The sequence below is a fragment of the Convolutriloba macropyga genome, chromosome 7, assembly GCF_964194025.1.
Source record: "Convolutriloba macropyga chromosome 7, txConMacr16.3, whole genome shotgun sequence".
NCBI lineage: Eukaryota > Metazoa > Xenacoelomorpha > Acoela > Convolutidae > Convolutriloba > Convolutriloba macropyga.
In genome coordinates, this window is record NC_134474.1 from 41,418,780 (window position 1) to 41,442,153 (window position 23,374).

The window sequence follows — 23,374 nt, forward strand, 5'->3', positions numbered from 1 at the left end:
TTGTTGCAACTTAAGACGTAAATTTTGTTTATATTATTCTTCCTATTGTTGACGTAGTTCTATTTCTTAACGTTCAATTTTTAGCTGATTCTAACGCTGTTGCAATCTGTTTCTTTCTCAGTTCTTAGAGTTTCCAGCTCCACTTCGTCGATCTGTCGCCTTCTGGACAATCGGGTGTTGGCTATAATGGGTTCTCTTCTACTTCCATGTGTTGCAGAATGCCTGGAAGAGACCTCAACATTATCTTTGACATTTCCTTTGGCTCTAATTTTGCTTCAATTAACGTCTCGATTGGGTCCTTACCACACGCCGAGGTTGATGACACTAAAGATATCTGGTTTCCTTTTTCTGTGGTTTGGCGGTACTGTTTTAGTATGCCTCGATGATAATCTTTTTCCACTATCTCAATTAAAGTCATCAATCAACCCGTAGCAGTATCTGACATCACAATTCGTACAGTTTTTGCGTGAGTTGAATCCATTTTCGCTAGAAGCTGTTCCAGTTCATCATACAATGCTTGCTTCCGGAAGTCGTCTAAATTTTCTGTTCATATCTACTCTTCGAGTTTTTTTCGCATCGCTATAAAACGATACGCATTTTGTCAACATTGTGTAAAATTGCAAAGTACCTGTTCGATAAAATAAAACTTCAATGATCGTCAATTCTTTCAAGGTTTGGTATTCGTTCAATTAACCATTTGTGTGTCTTTTTCTTTTCGCTTAACTTTCGTTCAGTGTCGTCGAAATTCGCCAAATACTTTGTCTTCAGGAGTTGCCCCTGTTGTTGTCCGTTTTCCTCAAGTTGATCGTAAATCTCAAAGAAACATCAATATGCTCTCTCAGCAGAAGCTGTTTAGCTCTGACTAAGTGACTTCCACAACACCAAGATGTCTGACAAAAGTTTTGAGCAATTCATATTGCTCACTTTCTAGTTGTTTGAGTTGGCCTGACATCTTGTAGTCAGACGTTTCCCAATGTCTATCGGGGCTCTTTTTAGCCATCGTTAAGGTTTAGTTCTGTTCTGCCAAAATGAATTGAAGATTTGTTGCTATTTGTGTTGTCCGGTTCGGCGGACTAAATGTTGTAGCTGCTGAAGAATCTCAGTGTTACTGAAATGTCACTGCCTAGTTGTCGAGCTTTAGGCCGGCCAGGTTCTTCACTGAATTCGGTTGACTAATAATCTTGTCGATACAATTAGTTGTTCGGGAGTTTTAAAGGACGGTAATTTCAATTTCGATTGAAATTAAGAAAATCCATAAGGATAATCTATGTTGAATCTCGTGCTAAAGTTTGTAAGGCTTCAGTCAGTGTTAGTGATGCTGCTAACTTCTTATAAGGAAGCTCAATGCACTTAAACCTCTGAAGATCTTGAGATCTAGCAAAACTTAGCAAAAAAGACTAGAAGAATCAAATTTCAGTCTTATCTGAGTGCCAACTGCTCCTTGTGACAGTTTCTAGTGGTTCTAATTACAATATGATTGTACTATTCAAACGATTGAGTTGAAATGAATAGTTTGGAAAATATCATTTATAACATCACTGTTACTCGTTTATGATTGGCTAGTCAAGTGAAGTGAATTAAGTCAATGTTTATATAGTAAATGTCAAATTACCGCAATAATTTCTTTCGTTGACATAAGCACGCATGGTTATTACAAAGCTCTAAATGACTCCAGAGCGGGTCATTAGACCATTAAAGAACACCTAAAGTATCATAAAACTAACAATTTACGATAACAGAACATAAAAAATGCAAATTTCGCACTATTTAAGAGCTAATAGCCACAGTTGTGGGTATGATGCCATAACGTTTGTTGGGTCAAAGAATAGCTTTGAGGATGCCCTAATTGTGTGGTATCACTTCGGGTTGCTCAGGTTTTTCCTGACTAAAATCGAGGAGGGGGGTGGTTGTACAAATTTTCTGTCCCAACTTGTAAATTTTTTCAGTTTTGACTATTTTTGAGTTTTGACAAATTTTAAGTTTTTTTCTTTTTCAAAAGTTATTTTCTCGCTGTTGGACAAATTTTAAGTTTTTTTTCTTTTTCAAAAGTTATTTTCTCGCTGTTGGACAAATTTTAAGTTTTTTTCTTTTTCAAAAGTTATTTTCGCGCTGATGGTTCTTGCTGCTTATTTGCAGTGGCGCGAACAAGTTCATCCCATACTTGTTACCGCTATCTCTAGGCGATTTTCTGAATCGATCAAGAAACCTAAATTTTGACTCCTCAATTGGCCACTGTTTTAAATAAATTTTCTCTTACGAAAATTTTCTTGGGCTTAATTGGACTAACTCATCTAGCCTTTGTAAAATATATGAACGGATGCTTCCCGATTAATTCAAAACAGAAGCTACATACTGATTTCTCAAAAGTTGAAAGAAGTAAACGTATTTATCTCAAATTCATTTTCAGAATTTTCTTAAACTGATGTCTTTACAACAGATATCTTAACCTCAAACAATTTGTTAGCCTCTGATTTATTTTTCATTAATTGATGTCATTTGTTATCCCTAAAAAGCAACAAATACTGAAACAGTAGATAGCTGGAATTGAATTAATTTTAATTCTAGTCAAATTGCTCGTAGTATGGGGAAATAATACTTAAATAAATATCGGTCAATAATCTAGGTTTTAACAGATCTTGCGCTGTCAAGTTTCGATCAACTGTTTGCGATAAAAGTGGATTGAGCATTATATACGAACTCACATTGCCGATGCCCCTTGTAAGGTATAAATTCGAATTTATACCTTACAAGGGGGATCGGTAATGTGAGTTTGTACATACTGCTCTAACTCCTCTTATCCCAAACAGTTGATCGAAACGTGATAGCACAAGTTCTGTTAAAACCTAGGTTATTGATGGATATTTATCTAAAAATTATTTCCCCCCTATTACGAGCAATTTGACTAGACATAAAATTAATTCGATTCCAGCTAACTGCTGTCTCAATATTTGTTGCTTTTTTGTGATGAAAAATGACATCAACTTATGAAAATTAAATCAGGAGGATTATCATGAGTAATTAAGTTCGCGATATTGCCAGTCAATGTGGCTGTCACTTCCTGTGCTAACCTCCCCCTGCGACATGGTGTCATCGGGGGTCGCTTTAGACTGGGATTTCATTTTGGGAAATTATGCAGTCACGAAAATGAAAATCATGGTATCATGAATTTGAAATCATGAAGCCTCATCAGCATTAATGACTCTTGGTTCCTCTTGAAAGTTGAAGTCAGTTGTAGAAATAAAAATCTAGAGTGCTCTAAAACCCAATTTGATTTGAGATGGTCTGATCATAACTTCATCCTAGGCATGATTGACAAATTTCCAGCTTAATGGCAGGATTATCAAAATAGATTGCCAGGTCACGCAAATTACGTTTTTCTCGAAAAAAATTAAAAAAAAAGAATTATAGGTAATACTTTCTTTTTAAGAATTCAACTGCATTAGTTTCGCCCAAATTCACAAGTCTCATAGGCTTTCTTCAATTAGTATTCTTCGATATCCTCCTCTTCACCCTCGGCTTCAACTGAGTCAACCCCAACCTCTTCATAGTCCTTCTCCAGTGCAGCAAGATCCTCCCTGGCTTCAGAGAACTCTCCCTCTTCCATCCCCTCTCCAACATACCAGTGGACGAACGCTCTCTTCGCGTACATGAGATCGAACTTGTGATCCAGCCTGGCCCAGGCCTCCGCGATGGCTGTGGTATTGCTCAGCATGCAGACAGCTCTCTGGACCTTGGCTAAGTCACCACCCGGAACCACTGTCGGAGGCTGGTAGTTGATTCCAACTTTGAACCCAGTAGGACACCAGTCCACAAATTGGATGGTCCTCTTCGTCTTGATTGTGGCAATAGCTGCGTTCACGTCTTTCGGGACGACGTCACCTCGGAACAGCAGACAGCATGCCATATATTTTCCATGTCTCGGGTCGCATTTCACCATCTGGTTCGCAGGCTCGAAGCAAGCGTTGGTGATCTCCGCAACCGACAGCTGCTCGTGGTATGCCTTCTCAGCAGATATCACAGGAGCGTACGTTGCCAGCGGGAAATGGATCCTGGGATAGGGAACCAAATTGGTCTGGAACTCAGTCAAATCCACATTCAAGGCACCGTCGAATCGAAGGGAAGCAGTGATCGACGACACGATCTGAGCTATCAGCCTATTCAGGTTTGTATACGTCGGGCGCTCGATGTCGAGGTTTCTTCGGCAGATGTCGTATATGGCCTCGTTGTCAACCATGAAAGCACAATCAGAGTGTTCCAGGGTTGTATGGGTAGTCAAGATCGAGTTGTAAGGCTCGACCACAGCGGTCGCGATTTGCGGTGCTGGGTAGATGGAGAACTCCAATTTGGATTTCTTCCCGTAGTCGACAGAAAGTCGTTCCATCAACAGCGAAGTGAATCCAGACCCAGTTCCGCCTCCGAAAGAGTGGAAGATCAGGAACCCCTGAAGTCCGGTACACTGATCGGCGAGTTTTCGGATTCGGTCCAAAACAATGTCAATCAACTCTTTTCCAACAGTGTAGTGTCCACGGGCGTAGTTATTTGCCGCATCCTCCTTTCCAGTGATCAATTGCTCCGGGTGGAAAAGTTGCCGGTAGGTTCCGGTTCGAACCTCGTCAACAACGGTTGGTTCCAAATCCACAAAGACTGCTCTTGGGACATGTTTTCCGGCTCCAGTCTCGCTGAAGAAGGTGTTGAAGGAATCATCCCCTCCTCCGATGGTCTTATCACTTGGCATCTGGCCGTCGGGTTGGATTCCGTGTTCCAGACAATACAATTCCCAGCATGCATTGCCAATTTGGCAGCCAGCCTGGCCGACATGAACAGAGATACATTCGCGCATTTTGGTTGTTTGAGTAGGTTTGGAAAAATTGAATTTGCTTCAATTTGAAATTTACGTGAACAGTAAGGCTGTAACTTGTTTTCGCAAAGAAACAACAACGAATGAAGGATGAATAAATTCTAAACCATTTTGCTCTATTTTGCATGTTGTTGCTTAGCAGGTTGCGCAGGAATAAGAGAAAACTTCATCAATTTTTAATTATCGCCATAACAAAACACACCTGCGTTTGCGTGGTTGTGCTGATTTTCAACATCTGAATTATTAATCCTTTATAAAGATGCAGACATGAATCTCCAAAACAAATTTTGTTCATACTCCGATACTGATACCTCGGATTTTATTAAACGCAAAACTATACTTAGATGCAAAAACTGACAACTTCATCTATTATTTCCGACAGCATTGATTTCCAAAGAGCTGATAAAGTTTTGATAGGATGAATGAATTTTCTTTTCATGCTAAACTTGTCGGCAAACAATGTAAAACAATTTACGAAAACAAACTAAAAACTTGTTACAAATTGAAAAGAACGACTTGAAAATTTAGCTAGAAAAATACAACTCAAAACTTTTAAAAAGCGTTTGAGACTTCCGAATATGGAGAGCATTGTATTTGTAAATTCAATAGTTTTTCGTCGTGGAATTTTACAATAGAGTCAAATCCTCAAAATTATGTTTTTTCATTTGGTGTTTCGAAGGTTAGAAATATATGCATTTATTGATGGGAACGCAAACCAAAGCTTAATGTCTACTTCACTATTTCTTCGGAACTGGTAATCATTTTTTAGTAAAGAAAAGGTAGTTTTTGCATAACTGAAGAGACCGGTAATAGCTCTGGGTAAAAACACTCTGTGGTACCAAACAACTCGGTACGCCAGAAATTCTACAAAAAAACTTAACAAGAATAGATTTGGCTCAATCTGATGCATTCTAGTTTTGGATCTTTTAGAACAGTTTTGGATCATTTAGTACGTTTTTGATAAACTTCGGGATTTTCTTCGACTGTTTGGGGGTCTTCCGTTCAAATTTCTCGCCTCGAAATTAATAATCTTAGTCTCAGTTTTCACGTATGATGTAAGCTGGAAACTTGTGGTTGTATTTTTGACGTACTGCAATATTTCCTTGCGTAACAACTTGGCAGAAAAAAGAACAAAGTGGCACAACAATTTTTTCTATTTAAACGGAGAACGCGATAATTAAATCCTTTTCAAAACTTTCAAATTTGAAGCTGTTCTACACCTCAGCGCATTTCATGCTTGCTTAGCTTGAACAATGCTTAAAGATCACAGATCTTGCTGAAAGTTGTTTTTGATATCATTGAGTACCATCGACTCTTTTCAATTGCATTCTTACGACTAAACAGACAGAACATTAGAAAAAAATCTTGCCACAAACTATACAGACAATCTTTGCCAAAAAAATTTTAACACAAAATCTCAACTTCATCTCTCAATCTATTTTTGCTGCAGATTTTAGTTCGCACTGCAGTCAACAGTTCGAATCAACTATCATCAACGTCATCAGTTGCGCTGAAAACGGTTCATGAAAGCTTAAGAAATGACTACTTTCATACTAAATTGTCCTATTTGTAGCAACAGAGAAGTAATGAGTTTGTCAAAAAATAATGTGAAAATCAAAAAATGGATGCAAAAAATTTTGCAGAATGCAAAATTGATGACAAAAAAGTATTAAAACTATAAGTATTTCTGTTAATTGGGTTTAAAGTTTAAATGAATTTAATGAAATTATTAAAACAAAGACCGTGGATTTTTGATATGGTGAAACATTTTTTGTTTAAAATTTCCGGTCATCAGAGTTTGTCTTGATGCAAACTATTCGATTTTTGATCAATGGAACAACATAAAAGAGTTTTCACGAATAAAGGGATAAACATTTTGCGGTTTCACGCTTTACATCTCATCGTTAAATTTTCTCTAATAGTTGCTGTTCAAGTTTGAAACGCAATTATTGGAAGTCCAGTGGTACTAAATGGAATATAAAAAAGTGTTCCTAATTCCAAAGAAAATATCGAAAACAAAAACGACTGATTGCAAAACTGGAACAAATAAGGATCATTTGTAAAATCTTTTTGAAATTTGCCATTTTTGAATCTATTTTTTGTTATACTTTATTTTGACGCAGTTTTTTATTATTGTTCATTGTTATTTACTGTTGTTTTCGTGGTTACTATTTGATGCACTAAGTAAGTGATGAAAAAAATTAACAAAAAATAAAATTACGAAATTACAGATTATTAAAAAGGGGTCTGTCAATTATTCAATCCGAGCGGAAAAAAAGTAAATGGCCATAAGTCCCCCGAAAGGGTCAGAAACCCTCTAATAAAAACTTTATATAGCCATTTAATTGGATGGTTGCTCATGTTCTTACGTTCCTGACTTCAATGAAGAATAATAAACAACATGTACTGTAACACCTTCAAACGCTAAATAGGGCCAGAGAAGTTTTTATCTTTTGATACAAACTGTTTACCTGTGAAGTTTTCAGAGGTAAAAATGGTTACAGTTTCTTGCCATTACACAAATCAAATTTAATCAATTGAATTAATTTCCGTTACAGCTCCTATTAATTTTTCACAGGCATTTATTTGCAAGGCAAAGGTAAAATTAAGTAATGATAACATCCGGAAGTGGAAAGCCAAAGTTTTTGTCGCGCCTCTGTAAATGCAGAACAAAAAGTTTCCGATGAAAAAACCACCAGTACAAGATCAGATATTGTATCAGCTTACAGAAATGAAGTACTGACTGAACTGACTTCTGCATTTTTGATGAAAAAAAAATCTGCATGAATCCCTTGCATGTTAGCACTAGAGTTTTTTTTCTACCAGTAAAAAGCATAGCTATGAATTGAGTCCATTGTGATATAAAAACAATTAATTCGAAAACATTAACTTAAATGCAAAACATTTAAAACAGACAATATTGCCGTAAAAATGATATTAATTATGCAGCATCAGTTGTTCATAGATATGTTTCCAATTTGATTACAATTATCGCTTGAGGTATGTTAATTGAAAGTAAAACAGCAAATGTGTGAGTTTGATCACAAAATAGTCTGAAGCTCTTTCTGATCCTATAGGAACTTGAAGAAAACTTGGAAAGCTCAAAACTTGCTATATGGCAATCTCGTCATCTGATAAATTTCTTTATCTTTTCAAAGTCAATTTTTAGCTATTAGGTTCAATAACTAACCCTACTCAATTTTCGGATGTTACGCATTGCATTCCTTGACACTCGTTTCTATTTGAAACTCTTCTTTTTTCTAGTTAAAAATTGACTTTGAAAAGATAAAGAAATTTATCACATGACGAGATTGCCATATAGCAATTTAAAAGATTTATCCAAGCGACGCAATTTTTTTCAAAACAAGAGTTAGAAGAACGTCCTAAAGATTCCTAATAAATTTAACTCATCGATGCATAAAGTTGAGACACCATTCCAAGCTAAAATTTCAGCAAAACTGTCAAGCGCAAAATGATTTGAACATGAAACCTTTTTTGTAAATTTTAATTTTTACGTCACGATTTTTTCTGATTTCCAAATGAAAAGTCAGAAAAAAAATCAGTTTTTTACATGAGTGTCTCGATTAAATAAAATTGCTCCGTGGAAATATTCCTATTATTAATAACCGAGTTCATGGCAATAAACGTGAATTAAATGAATGTAGTGGTCACAGCCAAAACAAACATGCAATAAAATTGTAAAAAAAAATCGGATAAAGTTCTGATCTTTCCAGATTTTCACTAAAACGTGAAACATAGTTACTGAAATTGGAAGTTAGTGCAAAACCGACTAACGTCGGGAGAATTTCTCTCAAACAAGGGGTTGAGTGGCGGTGGGGGCTTACAGGGGAGGGGTCAAACTCTAAGAACCACCATTTATAATAATATTAATAATAATAATAATGAACTCAACCAAACATGGTTACAACCAGCTTGGTAGTCCCCTGATTAGGGGAGAAATAAAATTTCAATAATCAAAATTTCTCGAAAGATTTCCATCCTGAAGAGTAACTTTTATATTTGAATGTTTTCACTGCCCCATTCCAAGAAGCTCTTCACTTCTCTTCGAAACTGACATGGATTATTGCGTGGTGAATAGTTAGAAAAACAGTTAAGTTGGGACAAAAAATTTTTGAGTTGGGCTACTATATTAAAGTAATTATCTTCAGAACGTTTCCGAAATGTTTTTCTGGCTTCAATAAAAAACTTTTCACCTGACCTGGTTTTTGGACAATCAAAAGTTATTGACCGGTGGTTTGAAGCATTCATAGAAATTAAGCCCACTAAAATCTTGTTAAGCAGAATTAGGTCGTTAAGAACTAGGAAATAACTGACTGGCAGTAGACGACTTCGAATTAGGCTCTCAACGTATTCTTTGTCACACAAAACTGAACGGCAAGTAATCCATTTTAAACATGATCTTTGCAGTCTTTCCAAGCGTCTTTGACTTTATGTCTTTTAAACCGCTTTCGTGATTAGTTTCCTTAGATACTTATTAGCTCACTGACTAGTGAGCCGTAAGGCTCCAAGAGAACTTAGAGAACCAAGGGAACGAATTTTTCGGTCGCTAAAACTTGGAGGCACGTGCAATTAGCAATTAGCGCGTGCAAATTCGAATGCTAATTTTTGCAGCCCTAACTTGCGGCCCGCTCGCAGTAAGCAAACATAATTTTTGGAGGTGAGGCCAAACCCACTATTACTTTTGACATTCCCCATCAAAACCTGAAACGAAAGCACTTGCCTCGCCTTGGAAACGGAAACATTTGGCTTATTCACAACTTTCAATAGGTTTCATGATAGCAACGATTTCGATAGCGATGACGAATTGGATCAGAAAATGATTGAAATAGCTGAAAAACAGGAAAAATATTAGAAAAATTGACAAAAACTTCTCGTTTAATAATTTTCAAAACTGTACTCTTAATTTCATTTTCAATTAAAGTTTACACTTTGGTTCTCTAAATTAATGTTTACTTCGTACCGTTAGGTTCTCTAAATAAGTTAGCACATGAATCTTAGCCCCCTCGGGCCGCTAAGATTCATGTGATAACATATACTTGATGCCCTCTGTGCGCTACCTGCTTATCCCGTTGTTGCGGTCAAAAAATCAAAATCTTCAAAAAAAAAATAGTCAAGCGAAAAATTGCATAAAAAGACCGCGGGACTAATATAATTGAAACAAACTTCGTTTGAGAGCATTCTTTTAGGAAGATTTTACGTCAAACATTGTTGAGGCAGAACTTTAATGGCATTCATATAATTAGTTTACCTACGTTTTATTTGCCAACTGATTATTGTAATTACTTCTGAAAAACGAAATTATAAGAGCTTGAAATGTCACAATAAAGTTAATGTCACGAGACAAACTCAACAAACAGGAATGGTATAGTTCCGTCAGTCTGAAAAGTTTAATCTGAATTTGCCTGTTCATTAAGATTCGAAAGCTGTTGACATCCATTGAGCGGGTTTTGGAGCGTTTGTGGCTGACTTTTTGGCCGGCTGGTTCATCAGCCAGGGTCCGGTATCTAATTGATCTCCTTTCATTCCAATATGCGCCCCAATCATCTGGGCATCGTCAATTTGCGCACCTGGCATGTTGAACTGGATATTTATGAACTTCTTTCTCTTCTTACGTAACTCTTGTTGGAACTCTGCATGTTTCATAACAACCGCCTTCTCCTTTTCGCCTTCATTGTCACTCCATTCTATGTCACTGGACGCGTCACTTTCGTCGTTGGAAATTGTCGATTGAATTGATTGTCGTTTCTCCTGTTTTTTGGGTTCGATAAAATCAGGAGTTTCCATGCCCATCAAAGCTTCTTCAAGTCGGCGAAGGCGCTCTGCATCACGTTTGCTCATCTCTTTCCGATTCAGTTCTTCATCTGCAATTGCAACTCTGAGCATTTTGCGATATGCCTTCCATTCCAGAATTCGTTTCTCGTTGTAGTTCAACAAATCTTGACTTACTCGACCATTTCTGACAGCGAGTTTTTTTCGGATTTTGTTCACGATTGCTTCAACTTGAACTTTTATTCGCTCTTCTTCCAACTTCCTTTTATGGTCAAGTCTCTTGAGTCTGATTTCAACTCGGCGCATTTTAGACAAGGCAACCAGGCTTGTGAAAAGATTAGTACATCGTTCTTCGATGGTTTTAAGCAATTTGTACTCGGCCGAATCGGGACTGTATCGCTGCTTGTGCATTTCGGACTTAGTTTTCACGACTTTGTTCACGACCCGACCCCAAGTCGTGTATGCACGATCTAACATCAGAAGAATGGAAGCAACGACTGCAAAAGCGTCCCAAACAGTGACAGAAATGAACCGATCGCCTTCAACGATGTACCCATCTTTCCACTGGAAAAGCATTTCCACAGGTCTGTAGTCAAAAGTTCCTGGGTCTGATTCGTTGATTTTGGAAATTGTCGTCTCCGCTCGAATTGACGAGCTCTGCTTTATTCCTTCGTCTCTGATTATCTGAAAATGCAAAGAGGGTGTTAAGACAACTGACTTTTGTTTACTTTGATCAGATTTAACTATATCACGCATTTGCTCTCAATCGAAGTTTGTGCTCAGTTTCTATTCACAATTTTTTATTCACGATTTTTTATTAACAATTTATTCACGATTTTTTATTAACAATTTTTTTGCTTTCGGTAATGCTATGCAAAAATTTGCCTCTTTTCACATAGATGATTGTGTTTATATAGATCAATAGAGGGGCAAGTAGCCCCTTTAAAAATCGCTGTACCGAACAGATGAGGAAAATGAGCTATTCTTTCTGGAAACAACATTGATCGCTGACAATCACCTCGTTTACTTTCTAGCAAGAATACCTCTTGATCGATTTTTACAGAATCTCGAAAGAAGACTCCGAAAGGTAAAGTAAGCAATGAATACTTTGCAGTGCAGAATTTACAGAATTGGATAATTAATCGATACTGTAAATTATTAAAACCATGCGCGTTTTGTCTCGTTTAATTCCTCACTTTAATTGATTTCCACGTGATCTTAACAAAAGACATAGGATGAAAAAAATAAAATGCAGACATTTTATTAGATGGTATTAGATAGTTTTTTAACCTGTGATGTGATGAGATTGAAGCTCCTCTTGAGTCTGAGGTTGAGTTGCCATTTGAGTTGGGTGATGATTTTGAGGAGGAATCTCAAGTTGGAGGTGCTGTTGGCCCATTCCATCACCTCATTGTAGTCCGTGTGTACTGCCACCCACGCACCCTGGTCTTTACCCTCCATCCTAGACAAAGGTTACCATATTCGTATTTGAGGGCAAACAATTCAGACCGTCTGCTTTTCACTTTGACAGACTACGAAAAAATAGCAATTTTCAGGATGATCGCAAATGTTTTTCAAGATCATCCTCGCTTTTCATTGACAATCTGGCAACAAAATGAGACACGCATTAAGGCACCACCACCCTTTGTGTCAGAACAGCTTCAATAATAGAACCTAAAGATCTTCGCTTCGTCATCACTTAACGGCTGTAAACAATTTTTTAAATACTTAAATTGAATTCAATTTTTCGATATTGACTTGATGAACTGCAGCACAAATCGTCTAGTAAAATAAACATAGCTGGCAGATTGCCAGAAAATAGAAGGCAGTAGCTTCGTAGACCTGCAATCTCAAATAATATTAAAAGAAATAGACCGAAAAAGAACCCTCTTTTCATTAAATGCGGAGATGTTGAGTTTTGATTAAGAACCTGACTAACTTATTGCTGCTTCCATTAACCACTTTCAAATAACTTTCAATTACAGTGTCACACATCTCTTATCTCTTTGAATTAGAGTAAAAGAGTCCATTTGAGAGTGAGGTAAGTCACTTGTGACCAAAAACTTAATCACACGAATGAACAAATAAACTCCCTCCACTAAGAGTGAAAAGAGACGTCATGCACGCAATTCAGTTGAAATTGCTTGAGCAAAAAACAAAAAGCAGATTTGAAGAGATTGTGAAGTCTCATTTGTTCGTAACAAAAATTTTGACGACAAAAGAGAAAATAGCAGGACATGTCCTGAACTAAAATCCAAGGAATTGATTCAACTAATGACCTTACACTTAAAATGTTAACAGAATATCGGACTAAAACAGACAAAACGCCATGCCCTTTTATGCAAAAATATAAACCAAAAATCTAGAAAAAATTAAAACTTTGACTTTCCAAGATCTACTGTTTTGAAAAACCTTTAGAATACGCTCTAATAATAAGCAATACTGAAAATGGTTTCACTTTTTGTAAATATTGACCCTACGCATCTTTAGAATGGGTACACAATGCTGCAATCTAGTGGGAAACAACGATAGACAAAGCAAAAAAGATGCAAAACTATTGAAATTGAAATAGATGAAAAAAACAGAATCCTTAATCACAACAAACCATAAAACTTCAGAAGCCGTGAAATATATTTAAGCAATTTTAAGGGCTGAAAAGAGGAAAAGAACTAAAATGACGGCAAGACACAAAATTTCACTTAAACATTTCGAAAACTAACAAAGAAAATTGACCAAAACCACAACACACTACAAAACTAATGATAACTTTTTCTTTGAAATTGAGTGACAAGACCGCAAGCAAAAAACAAAATATGTAAGATGAAAAAATCAACTTTAATTTTGTCTAAATCATAAAAGCGACTGCTATGAAATCAAGTCACAATTTCGATTCATTTTTCCTCTCATTAGCAACCAATGAAACAAGTCATAAAGGAGACTAAAAAAGACGACAAAAATATTTTTTTTTGCAGAAAATTAAGAACTTGTTTAAAATGTTTTAGACATTAACAGTATAAAATTTTCCAAAAAATCAATAAAAATTCATACTAACATAAAATTTGTAAATATAGTTCGAAAACGAAGAGCGCATAGTTCATAGAAACCAATAGCTCTGACCTGAGAAAATTGAAGCGATTGATATAAGCGAATCATTAATTCACTTGATTCTTTTTTTGAAAAAAATGTTAAAATTATGAAAGCGACCGCTATGAAATCAAGAGTCAAATTCGATTCACTTTTTTCTCATTAGCAACCAATGAAACAAGTCATAAAAGGGATTCAAAAACAAACAAAATTAAGCTAATTTTCGCAAAAACTAAAGAACTGGCTGATATTGTTTTAACATTAACAGTATAAAGTTCACCGGCAAACTCAAAAAAATTGCATGAACTTAAAATTCATAAATATTGTTTGAAAAAGAAAAACATACAGTTCATAGAAACCAATAGCTCTAATCTGAGGCAATTGAGAAGATTGATATAAGCATCTTTAGCGATTTATGAAACCTGTCATTGATATACTAAGAGATAAAACAACAGAGCAACAATAAAAAGTCGCAAAAATTGAAAAAAAAAATCGACAATATTTCTTGAAAACAATTAGTGTCAAAGTCAAAGAAATCAACAGCGTTGAACTAAAAAACTAAAGCAGTTTAACTTGTATAAGAAAACTTCAGGCGAGACTTGTCCCTCAGGCGATAAAAAGATAATGCAGAAAAGTTCAACAAATACACAAAAAACTCAAAAACTCACCAACAATTATTGAGAACAAATAGTGTCAAACTTAAGAAAACCACTAGGTACGGACTCAGAACAATAAGGAAGTCTCAAAGTCTGAACAACTAGTCTGAAACACTAAACTGTAAGTAGGAAAAAGCTATAGCTGCCCCTTGAAGAATTAATGCAATTGCAAATAAGCGTAATTAGAACACATAGGTATCAGTTTAATACCATTCAAGAGAAGAAACACTGAAAACAAAAGTCAAATGGACGCACTGGAAAAATTTTTCCACTGAAAAACTAAAAAATTGATCGAGCACCAATTGTTCACTCTACTTTAAAGCTAACTTGACAAGAAATCACATCTCATACCAACTAGATTTTCGCTTCCTTCACTATTTCAGCGTGATTAAAATCACCGACCAAATTTGTCTTGACATTGACGTGAATAAGTAGTAAAAAGCGTGAACATATCCTAAAAGAAACATAGACTAAAATATACATTCATTTGGGGCTCCAGCTAAGCACTCAACAAATAAAATGAACCTACTACTCTATTTACTATTGAAACGTTAACAGAGAAAAAGTAACAGAAAAAAAGTAAGAGAAAGAGAGAATTTACTCACAAGCTTCGATTCCAAAACAACTATGGGCAAATCAACTGTCAATGGAGATAGTCACCAACCAGTAACGGAGTGCCATCTAATAATAGAAAAAAGAACAGAAACGGAACATACAGAAAAACCAGGAGAAAAGGTAATCAAATAAAAAATTAACAAAATCCGCTAGAAATAGAAAACGATACTTCCCGATAATTATTATGGAAACGTTTTGACCATTATTCTTCCGATCATTCGCAAATATCCAATGCCAGTAAGAAAAACGCTAGTAAATAAGCAAAAGAGGGGAAACAACAAAAAAGCGGAAAGGTATTACAAATTTATAAGAATTGTTTCAGTTAAAAACTGCCTTGTAATTGCCTTGAAGTTTCAGCTCTTAGTAGCAGTACCTATAAAAAAAAGCTCTGAATGAAATAGTTAACACAAAAAACCACAACAAGAAAACTTTAATTCAGCAAATAGACAGTACACTTAATAAACAGAGAAAAACAGGCCAAAATTTGATTAAAATTACCACATTTTTATTTCAAAAACTCAAAAGTGAAATTCGGCACATGGAAAATTAATCTAAACCACTTAAACAACCAATTTCAACCAGCAAACTCCACAGGTGCAATAAAAAGCAATAAAAACTGCTAAAAAAATCCAACAGGACGAGTACAATAGACCCGGGATTTTCCCGCTACGATCCGTTAAATTCACGAGGATGATATGGCAATCTTACGGGAAAAATTAACGGGAAATTTAAAATGTGCCAAAGATAGAGCAAGATCCCACATTTCCCGTCTTCCGGGTTCTTCCGGGAAAAATAAGATTCCTGACAGAAAAACCAGGAAAAGTCTAATATTTTTTGTCAGATGGTCAAGCTGTTTCGAAACACATTAATACTGGTTTGGATAATTGATACAAGCACCTTTATTCAATAAAATTGAGTTGATACTAAAAAACAGCTTTTGTTAAACTGCTTGATACTAAAAAAGCCTCACGCACATGATCAAAAAAATCGCTCGCTTAGCAAAAATTTCTTCATACATACTTTTCTTGCAGTCTCTCAGATTATTGAATGAATAAAAACCACTCTAAATTCTCGCTCGCTCTATTTGACTCTTGTTCAGCAGGTTGACCTAAACACTTCTCTTCGCATGCTGCATTTGACCTCTTCTAAAACACATCCTCCAAAAATAGAAGTCATCAATTAAAAAAAATCGATCACAATTACTCCTCTTCGAGTCCTAAAAAGATATATTTTAACAGACGAACCAGCCAGATGATCACAGTGGACTGGTATCTAGTCTACTTACAGAAGTCGAGCTTCCAATTTTCCCACAAGTAAAATAGATTATGTAGTAGTTATAATCAAGTTATTTAGACTTACCGGCGCGCAAAAAAATTGACCTCGTTTGGCATACCAAATTGTGCTTACCTGGACGAGAAGAAGAGAAAATCTTTTTCGGAGTAGTCTTCAGGTCCCTTGAAAATGAGCAGAGCCAGCGGCTTGTTATTCAAATTAGCCAGAGAAGGCTCTTCAGCCATAATATCTGCATATGCGCCACAGCTGGCCGCCACTTGATCGCCAGTAATCTGCAGGGGAGCTTTCGTTGTTATATAATCACATTTGGGCTGAATTTGGTCTTCCATACACTGGAAGATATCGTAACATTTTCCTACCCGGGAAGCATTTCTGAAGCACTCCACGACTTCAAAGCATCGCGATGGTTCTCTGTAGTTCTCCGGACGCATGCACCATACATAATCAGAGCAAAAACTTGGCAAAACTACAGGACCTCCAATACATTGGTGGAAAGTGGCACAAGGCTCGTTTTGGCTCAAAGGATGCCAAGAATCCCAGCATTGCGAGAAGTATCCGGCATCTTTACAGAGAGTGGGGTTGTTGGAACATTCCCAGATGAATGAACAGGATCCGTCACATCTATCGGGGTCATCAACGGCGTCTCGCTTCATTCTTCGGTCTCCTTGATACCGATCCCAACCTGCCTTCTTGAAGTTTTCCAAACCGGAATGATGAACTTCCATGCTAGCATGTGAAAATCCCGTTCGATATACTTCGCGTTTAACTCTTGGGTGATCATTCTGGATTGACAGGTCTCCGTCTCTTTCACTGATCTCGTTCGCAGCCAGTTCATTTGCTTTGTTCCTATGATTTTCCCGGCCAGATACCACAATACCGCTAGGCTCCGGCTCTGAAAGTGGTTTCAAGTATCGACGGACTCGTTTCTTACTTTCTTCTTCCTCCTCGCATGCACTCACGTCCAAAGTGGTCATCAAGTTTTTCTTCAACCACGTCGGCAGTTCCTCCAATATGTCTGCATTGTGTATCAAGTCATCCAGGGTTATTGCAAACTGGAAGTATTGGTCGCCACAGGACGCCGAAATACGACTTCGTTTGTCCTCGGGATCGAAGTCGGGAAAGTCACTGTCGACTGCCTTCGGATCCACTCGGAAGGAACTAGTAATGCACTCGTATGTGTACAGTCCATTGGCTAGAAGCAAGATGGCCGGTGGGTCGTATTTCGGGACCTAGAACATGCAATAAGTAGTTGTTTTTTCAAATATTTCCCACAAATTCCCGCTACAGAAATTTTTTACTCATGGCTCGAGCCATTAGTTACAGAGCCATTAATAATTTGACCCAACTATCTTTGCATCAGCTTTAAGAACTGGTAGGTAAACGGTCAAATAAATTACAAATTGGAAACCCAAAATAAAAATATTGCAGCTATACATATAAATTTGACAAATATTAGTGTCGCAATGGCGCCGTGCTGATCATACGCCAATCGGAATTTATTCGACTATCGGACAGTTATCCACCAAGCTTATATGGACTTGTCAAACTTACCATTCCAATCCAGCATTTAAAATCAAATTCCGATATTTTTCAGCAATTGGGGACACACTCTTTTCTTCAGACAATTTTTACGTTTTTTCAACCCATCATATAGAAAAATCGACGTTAAATTAAATCAAAGCTCTTTAGATTAAATATCTATTTCATTTTTTCTTTCACGTTTCCACATGTTTTGAAAGAAAGAGGGGAGGAAGATGGTGGACGGAGTTGGAGGAGTAGAAGCATTAAATTGAAAACTAGGAGGAAAACTAGGGTCATAATTGAGCGAACTTTCATGTTAGAAGGTTCAGAGAGAAACCCCACTGTAAACTGTGCGAAGATAAGTGTGACAGGAAGCTCTTACTTGTTCAACTTATACCCACTTGGGTAAAGAAATGAAGCCTTGAGGAACAAGACAAAAGAAGCGAATGGGTTATAGGGGATACCCGAAGTAATAGAGCTTACGACCAATTGGTTTAATGATCACACTAGGGCAACAAGTAAGAGCAACTGATTCGAATCCTGTACTACTCCATTTTTCACCAGAGTTGGGCCAGCTTTGACCCCACTTCACAACCTGCGCCGCATCGAAAGTTGTATTTTTTCATAGCCACGTCAGCCTCTTAACGGTCATTTTTAGGCGCTCTTCTTTTTTGCTGTCCAAAGGTTTTGGGTTGTATTGGTGCGCTTTCATATTTTAAAGAGTGAACATCTGTTCACTCTTTTTCCGGTAACTCAAGCCAATAAGAAATCAAATTAAAGTGACGTTTTCAGTCATGCAGGAATAGTAAAGAAAACAAATAAGAAAGTAGGTTTGAAGCGCTTTTTTTCCAAACTATCCCTAAAGTGGAGTGAGCATTTGGTGTCTGAACAAACTTTCTGTTTTTTGAGAGGCAATTTTCACATGCGTTAGTCTCACTCCTGTTTTCAGTATTGCTTCTCCTTGGTGAAATTAATATGATAAATATGTTCTAATTGCGCCTATTTTCAATTGCTTGAATCGTTCAAGGGGCAGCTAATGCATTTTATGACTATGACGATCTTTGTTGTCATAAAAATAAGTGAAAATTTGAGTTTGCCCGTATTTTTAATATTCCTTTTATCTTGTCACATGTTATCATTATTGATAGGCACCATCAGTTTGTAACGAGGCAAAAACTAATCTTTCAATGGTCGGAGTTCATCTCTAGTGGTTTTCAAGACTTTTATATTATTTGTTATCAATTATAGGTGAATTTTTGAATTTGATAGTATGTCTTCTTTTGTAATCTTGTCAATTAACCTCATCAAGGACTCGTCAGTATCTCAAAGGTTGCTAATGAAGAGTTGAATTGCTTGATTTAATTTTTGAATTTCAAAACAATTAAACTCTATGACTTCAACACTAACTGTTTTATAAGGAAAATTTATCAACATTTTGCCATCATAACGGTGATATTTATCCAGTTTGGCCAGTTCTTGCAAATCTATTTGATATCTTGTCTCCTTTTTCATCAATGACTAGTCTCAATTGTAGCTAGCGAGGTTTTAGCTAATTCAATGATTGGATAGCTAATGCTATCTATGAAGTATATGCTATTCATTATAAGCGCATTATTAGTTATGCCAGGTTGTAATGTACTTAATGCTGTTTTTTATCTTTTAATTAAGGACAAGTCTCATCGATTGCTAATGAAGATTTGATTGATGGAAATAATTGTTTCAATTCAAAGCTATCGCTTTCTGCGACTTTTAAACTAATCGTTTCAAAAATTTAGTTTGAGTGTTTGTAAATTTTTGTTGTTTTCTACTGTCTTAACATTTAGTCCATATAGTGACAGGTTTCGCTGGCTGCACACGCATTGACATATAGTAATCTAAACATTTGAATGAATGAGGACATTAATTTTATAATTTTGAAAATTCTTTTCAATAAAAAACAGATTTTTTTCACTCTTGCATGTTTTTGTCGTTTTTTATCGCCATATCCTATCATTTCAAAATTAGCAGTTCATATTGGTTTTCTAGTGCGGAAGGATTGGTCATTGATTGGCTCTAACTTTTTGTAATTTTAACACCTTTTGTAACAGATAAGGTTTTCTTTCGATATGGTTAAGTGAATTTGTAAATCTTGCCTTTAATGGTAGTTCGCTTGTTTCAAATTCATTTCTAGAACAACTAAGGGATATTTTATTACCTCTAAAAACTTACTGTATAAATTGGTTAAGGCATTTGGCACGCAGTTTGTTAATTTTATACTTTGACGTCCTTGAATTCCAAAATGTTTTTCCGATTTCGTCAATTTTTGACTACTTTTTGGTTTGTCAGTTATCAATTCGCACAAAGTTGTTGTATTGTCTACTTTTCTGAAAATGAATTGCGTATATTTGTTTTTTTCACGAATTTTGGTTTTTGGTGATTCTCAGAACATCAGATCTTGGAAGACAAAAATTTTAGTTCCTTATACTTTTTTCTACAATCTTGCGCCTCTAGGTTCAGGCGCTTTGTTGAGTGTCTGAGATTGATGTTGCTTTAAAAAGATAATGTCCAGGCCATTAAAATAATCATTTTTTTTAGATTTTGAATCAGGACCTGTTCTGCAATGTTTTAACAATTCAGAGAACTTGGAGAAATTCAAAGAATTGTGTTGGTAGAACATCCTTTTTTAAGATTGGTTCATCCCTTCTTTGACCTTTGCTCCTCAATGATAAGTTAAATTGGATAAGTAATTTCACTCACGCTGTAGTAGTAAGACGAGCGACACAAGAATAGTTTCATAGCTCGAAATTTTTTGAAACTGCTTTTATTAAAGTCAAGTGAGAAATCGGTATTTAAAGATTTTCGTTGAGTAATTTTTTTTCACGAGCGGCAAATTGGTTGCTGTTTTGTTTCGTATTTTTCAGATCATATACTCATAAAATGATACGTGTGTTCTTAAAAAGCTTATTTACTATTTTCTAAATACATCAAAGGCAACTGAGGATTTTCAAAGCTTTGGCGCTATTTGTATCAATGAAATATAATTGTTTTTGTCCTTCTAAGTAATCAATCTCATTGGCTTTTCTAATGAGGCATTTTAACTTTCATCTAATGATTTTAATTCATATCTAACAGTCTTAACAAACTTGAGATGACTTGTTTTCAGAAAAAAATACTTTTTTGAAATTTGCCTCTTTTTGAACTTTTTTGTTGTTCTGTTGCTCAGTCTCATGATTATAGGTACTATTAGCTCTTTAATTAGGTCCATTGGAAATTATCTAATGATTTCATTTTCAACTAATGCTTTTAGCTAACTTGACTTTGCTTTTCATAAAACACATAGTTTTTTTTTGAATTTTTTCTGCTTCTGTACTTTTAAATTTAATTCTTCCTGTACGTGTTCTTATTAACACCAAGTATCTTGTCCCTGTAATAAATCATTTTTGTATCTATTTATTTAATCGATTCTATTCATATATAACAGTTTTCACGACTTAGAAACAATTTGTAATAAGTACCAGCTACTTTGTATTTTGCCAGTTTTGGTAGTTGTTTGTGGTATTCTGTCTCTTAGTCTCACTAATCACATTTGTTATTGCTATATAAATGAGTCATGTTAGGCCCATTCGATCAATTCTAATTATTACTAGTTTTCGCGATTTTAGCTAACTGTTTTAAATTTCAGCTTTTTCAAGATTTTGCTTGTTTTGAAATGTATTTGTTGCTAGGCTGTTAGTTTCATTAATAACAGATCTCATTGGTTATGTAATAAGGCAAATTGGAGTTATTCTAAAGAATTCAGTTCTTATCTAACGGTCTTAACAAAATTGACATGACTTGTTTCCAAAAACTATTATTAAAAGTTATCATTGTGCACCTTTTTGTAGTTTTCGTTGTTCTGTCACTGAGCCTGATTGATGATAGATATCATTGGCTCTCTAATTAGGCCAACTTGAGTTCATCTAATGATTTCAATTCAAACTAATGGTTTTAACGAATTTGACAATACTTGTTTTAAAAAAAAACGTGAGTATTTTTTTGGATTTTGTCCCACTTCTGTACTTCTTTTTAATTGTTCCTCCACATTTTAAATTGAAGTATCTTGACTTTCTTATGAATTATATTGGCCCTATTTGGTCACTTCTATTCGTTTCTAATTTTGATGATTTAAACACAAATTGTTTATTAAAAATATGAGAATTTGCTCGTTTTTAATTTTGTGTTCGTTGTTCGGTATGTTAGTTTCCTTAATAACAGGTCTCATTTGCTCGCCATTGAGTCATAATTCAAGCTTTTTATGGATGTCGGTTAATTTCGGATAATTTTGTTGTCTTCGACACTTGTCGAATTTTCGGTTGTTGCCTGATGCTGTAGTTGCTTTTGTTACGTGGCTCGGGAAGTGTTTTCATTTAAGTTGATATATGCTTTCTTTTGATGGACAGTGCAATAGACGTTGAAGAATCAAGTTTGAGCTGCATGCTATGACTTTGATGCCCCTTTTTGTCATATGTTTTAGTAGGAATTGTTTTGATAAATGTTTTTTTGATGAATGTCGTTTGTATTGTCCTTTTCACTGTCTCTGTGGCTTTCGAAAATATTTCCTCATTTTTTCCTAATTGTTTCAACCACAACATCGGGCAGTGGGGTCCACGGTGGCTGTTTTCCGGCAATATGCTGACTATGTTTTGTAGTTTAGTTAGCTTTATGACAGCGACTCACCTGAACAGCCTTGTACTCGGTGACTTTGTTATCCAGCTTGTGTTTCAATTCGACGAATGAGAAGATGGCCGATAGGATACAGAGCATCATGAACATGATTGTGATGAAGACACTCAAGTACAGCAGCATAGTTTTCACATCCGCCCATTGCACCTTCTCATTAAACATCTTCAATGTTTCACATCTACTGCCGCACTTCATTTTTCAGTCACGCTAATTTAATGGGTAACGAAAGTTTTCTCTAAAGTTCTCAAATTATATTTTATACAAGCAAATACGCAAAAATGAATTGAATTCAGTTGATTGGTTTTGGTACGAAATTCAAGCAAAAAGTTTAATGAGACCTTGCTATATTTAGGAACCAAGAGCTAATAGCTCAAAAGCTCGCTTTTTTTAATGGTGAGCATAAATTAACTGTAAGAATTTCAATTGATTAAAATCATGATCCGAATACGCTCTATTGCACATAAACAACTTGCGGTGGTTAGTAATAGAAAAACTACATATGTGAAGAGGCTACAATTTTTGCAACAATAACAAATACAATTTGGCAAAATTTGATCTACTTTTACGGGATTAATTGTTAAATATTAATTGTGCAGATTAATTCATCGAGCTAAGCATGAAACCTTATTTCAGTTCGTTGGCGAATACCAAAAAATTTGCATCAATTTTTTAAAGTTTAATTTTTAATTATGGAAAAATCTATGGAAATCTTTCATTTTTCAATTTTTCATCTGCACCGGACACAAGACACTCCAATAATTTTACAGCATTCATTTTAATAATTCAGATGTTAAAAATAGATCTTTCGACTTTTTTCATACTGTTACGTAGCTGAAACCTATCAATTAATTAGCTA

At 35.7% G+C, this 23,374-nt stretch overlaps 2 protein-coding genes across 2 annotated transcripts; both read right to left on the bottom strand.

Annotated features, from left to right (window-relative positions):
- Positions 1 to 3,402: 3,402 nt before the first annotated feature.
- LOC142342870 (tubulin alpha-1D chain-like) lies at positions 3,403 to 4,957 on the bottom strand. The gene has a single exon (XM_075394506.1). It carries the CDS (start codon positions 4,838 to 4,840, stop codon positions 3,482 to 3,484), a length of 1,359 nt encoding a protein of 452 aa, XP_075250621.1. The 5' UTR covers positions 4,841 to 4,957; the 3' UTR covers positions 3,403 to 3,481.
- Positions 4,958 to 10,174: 5,217 nt separating this feature from the next.
- On the bottom strand, positions 10,175 to 23,145 carry LOC142342289 (uncharacterized). Its single transcript, XM_075393574.1, has 4 exons — positions 22,513 to 23,145; positions 16,411 to 17,525; positions 11,939 to 12,110; positions 10,175 to 11,332 (listed from the first exon to the last, which is right to left on the bottom strand). The coding sequence occupies exons 1-4, from the start codon at positions 22,711 to 22,713 to the stop codon at positions 10,289 to 10,291; spliced, it is 2,532 nt and encodes an 843-aa protein (XP_075249689.1). The 5' UTR covers positions 22,714 to 23,145; the 3' UTR covers positions 10,175 to 10,288.
- Positions 23,146 to 23,374: the final 229 nt, after the last annotated feature.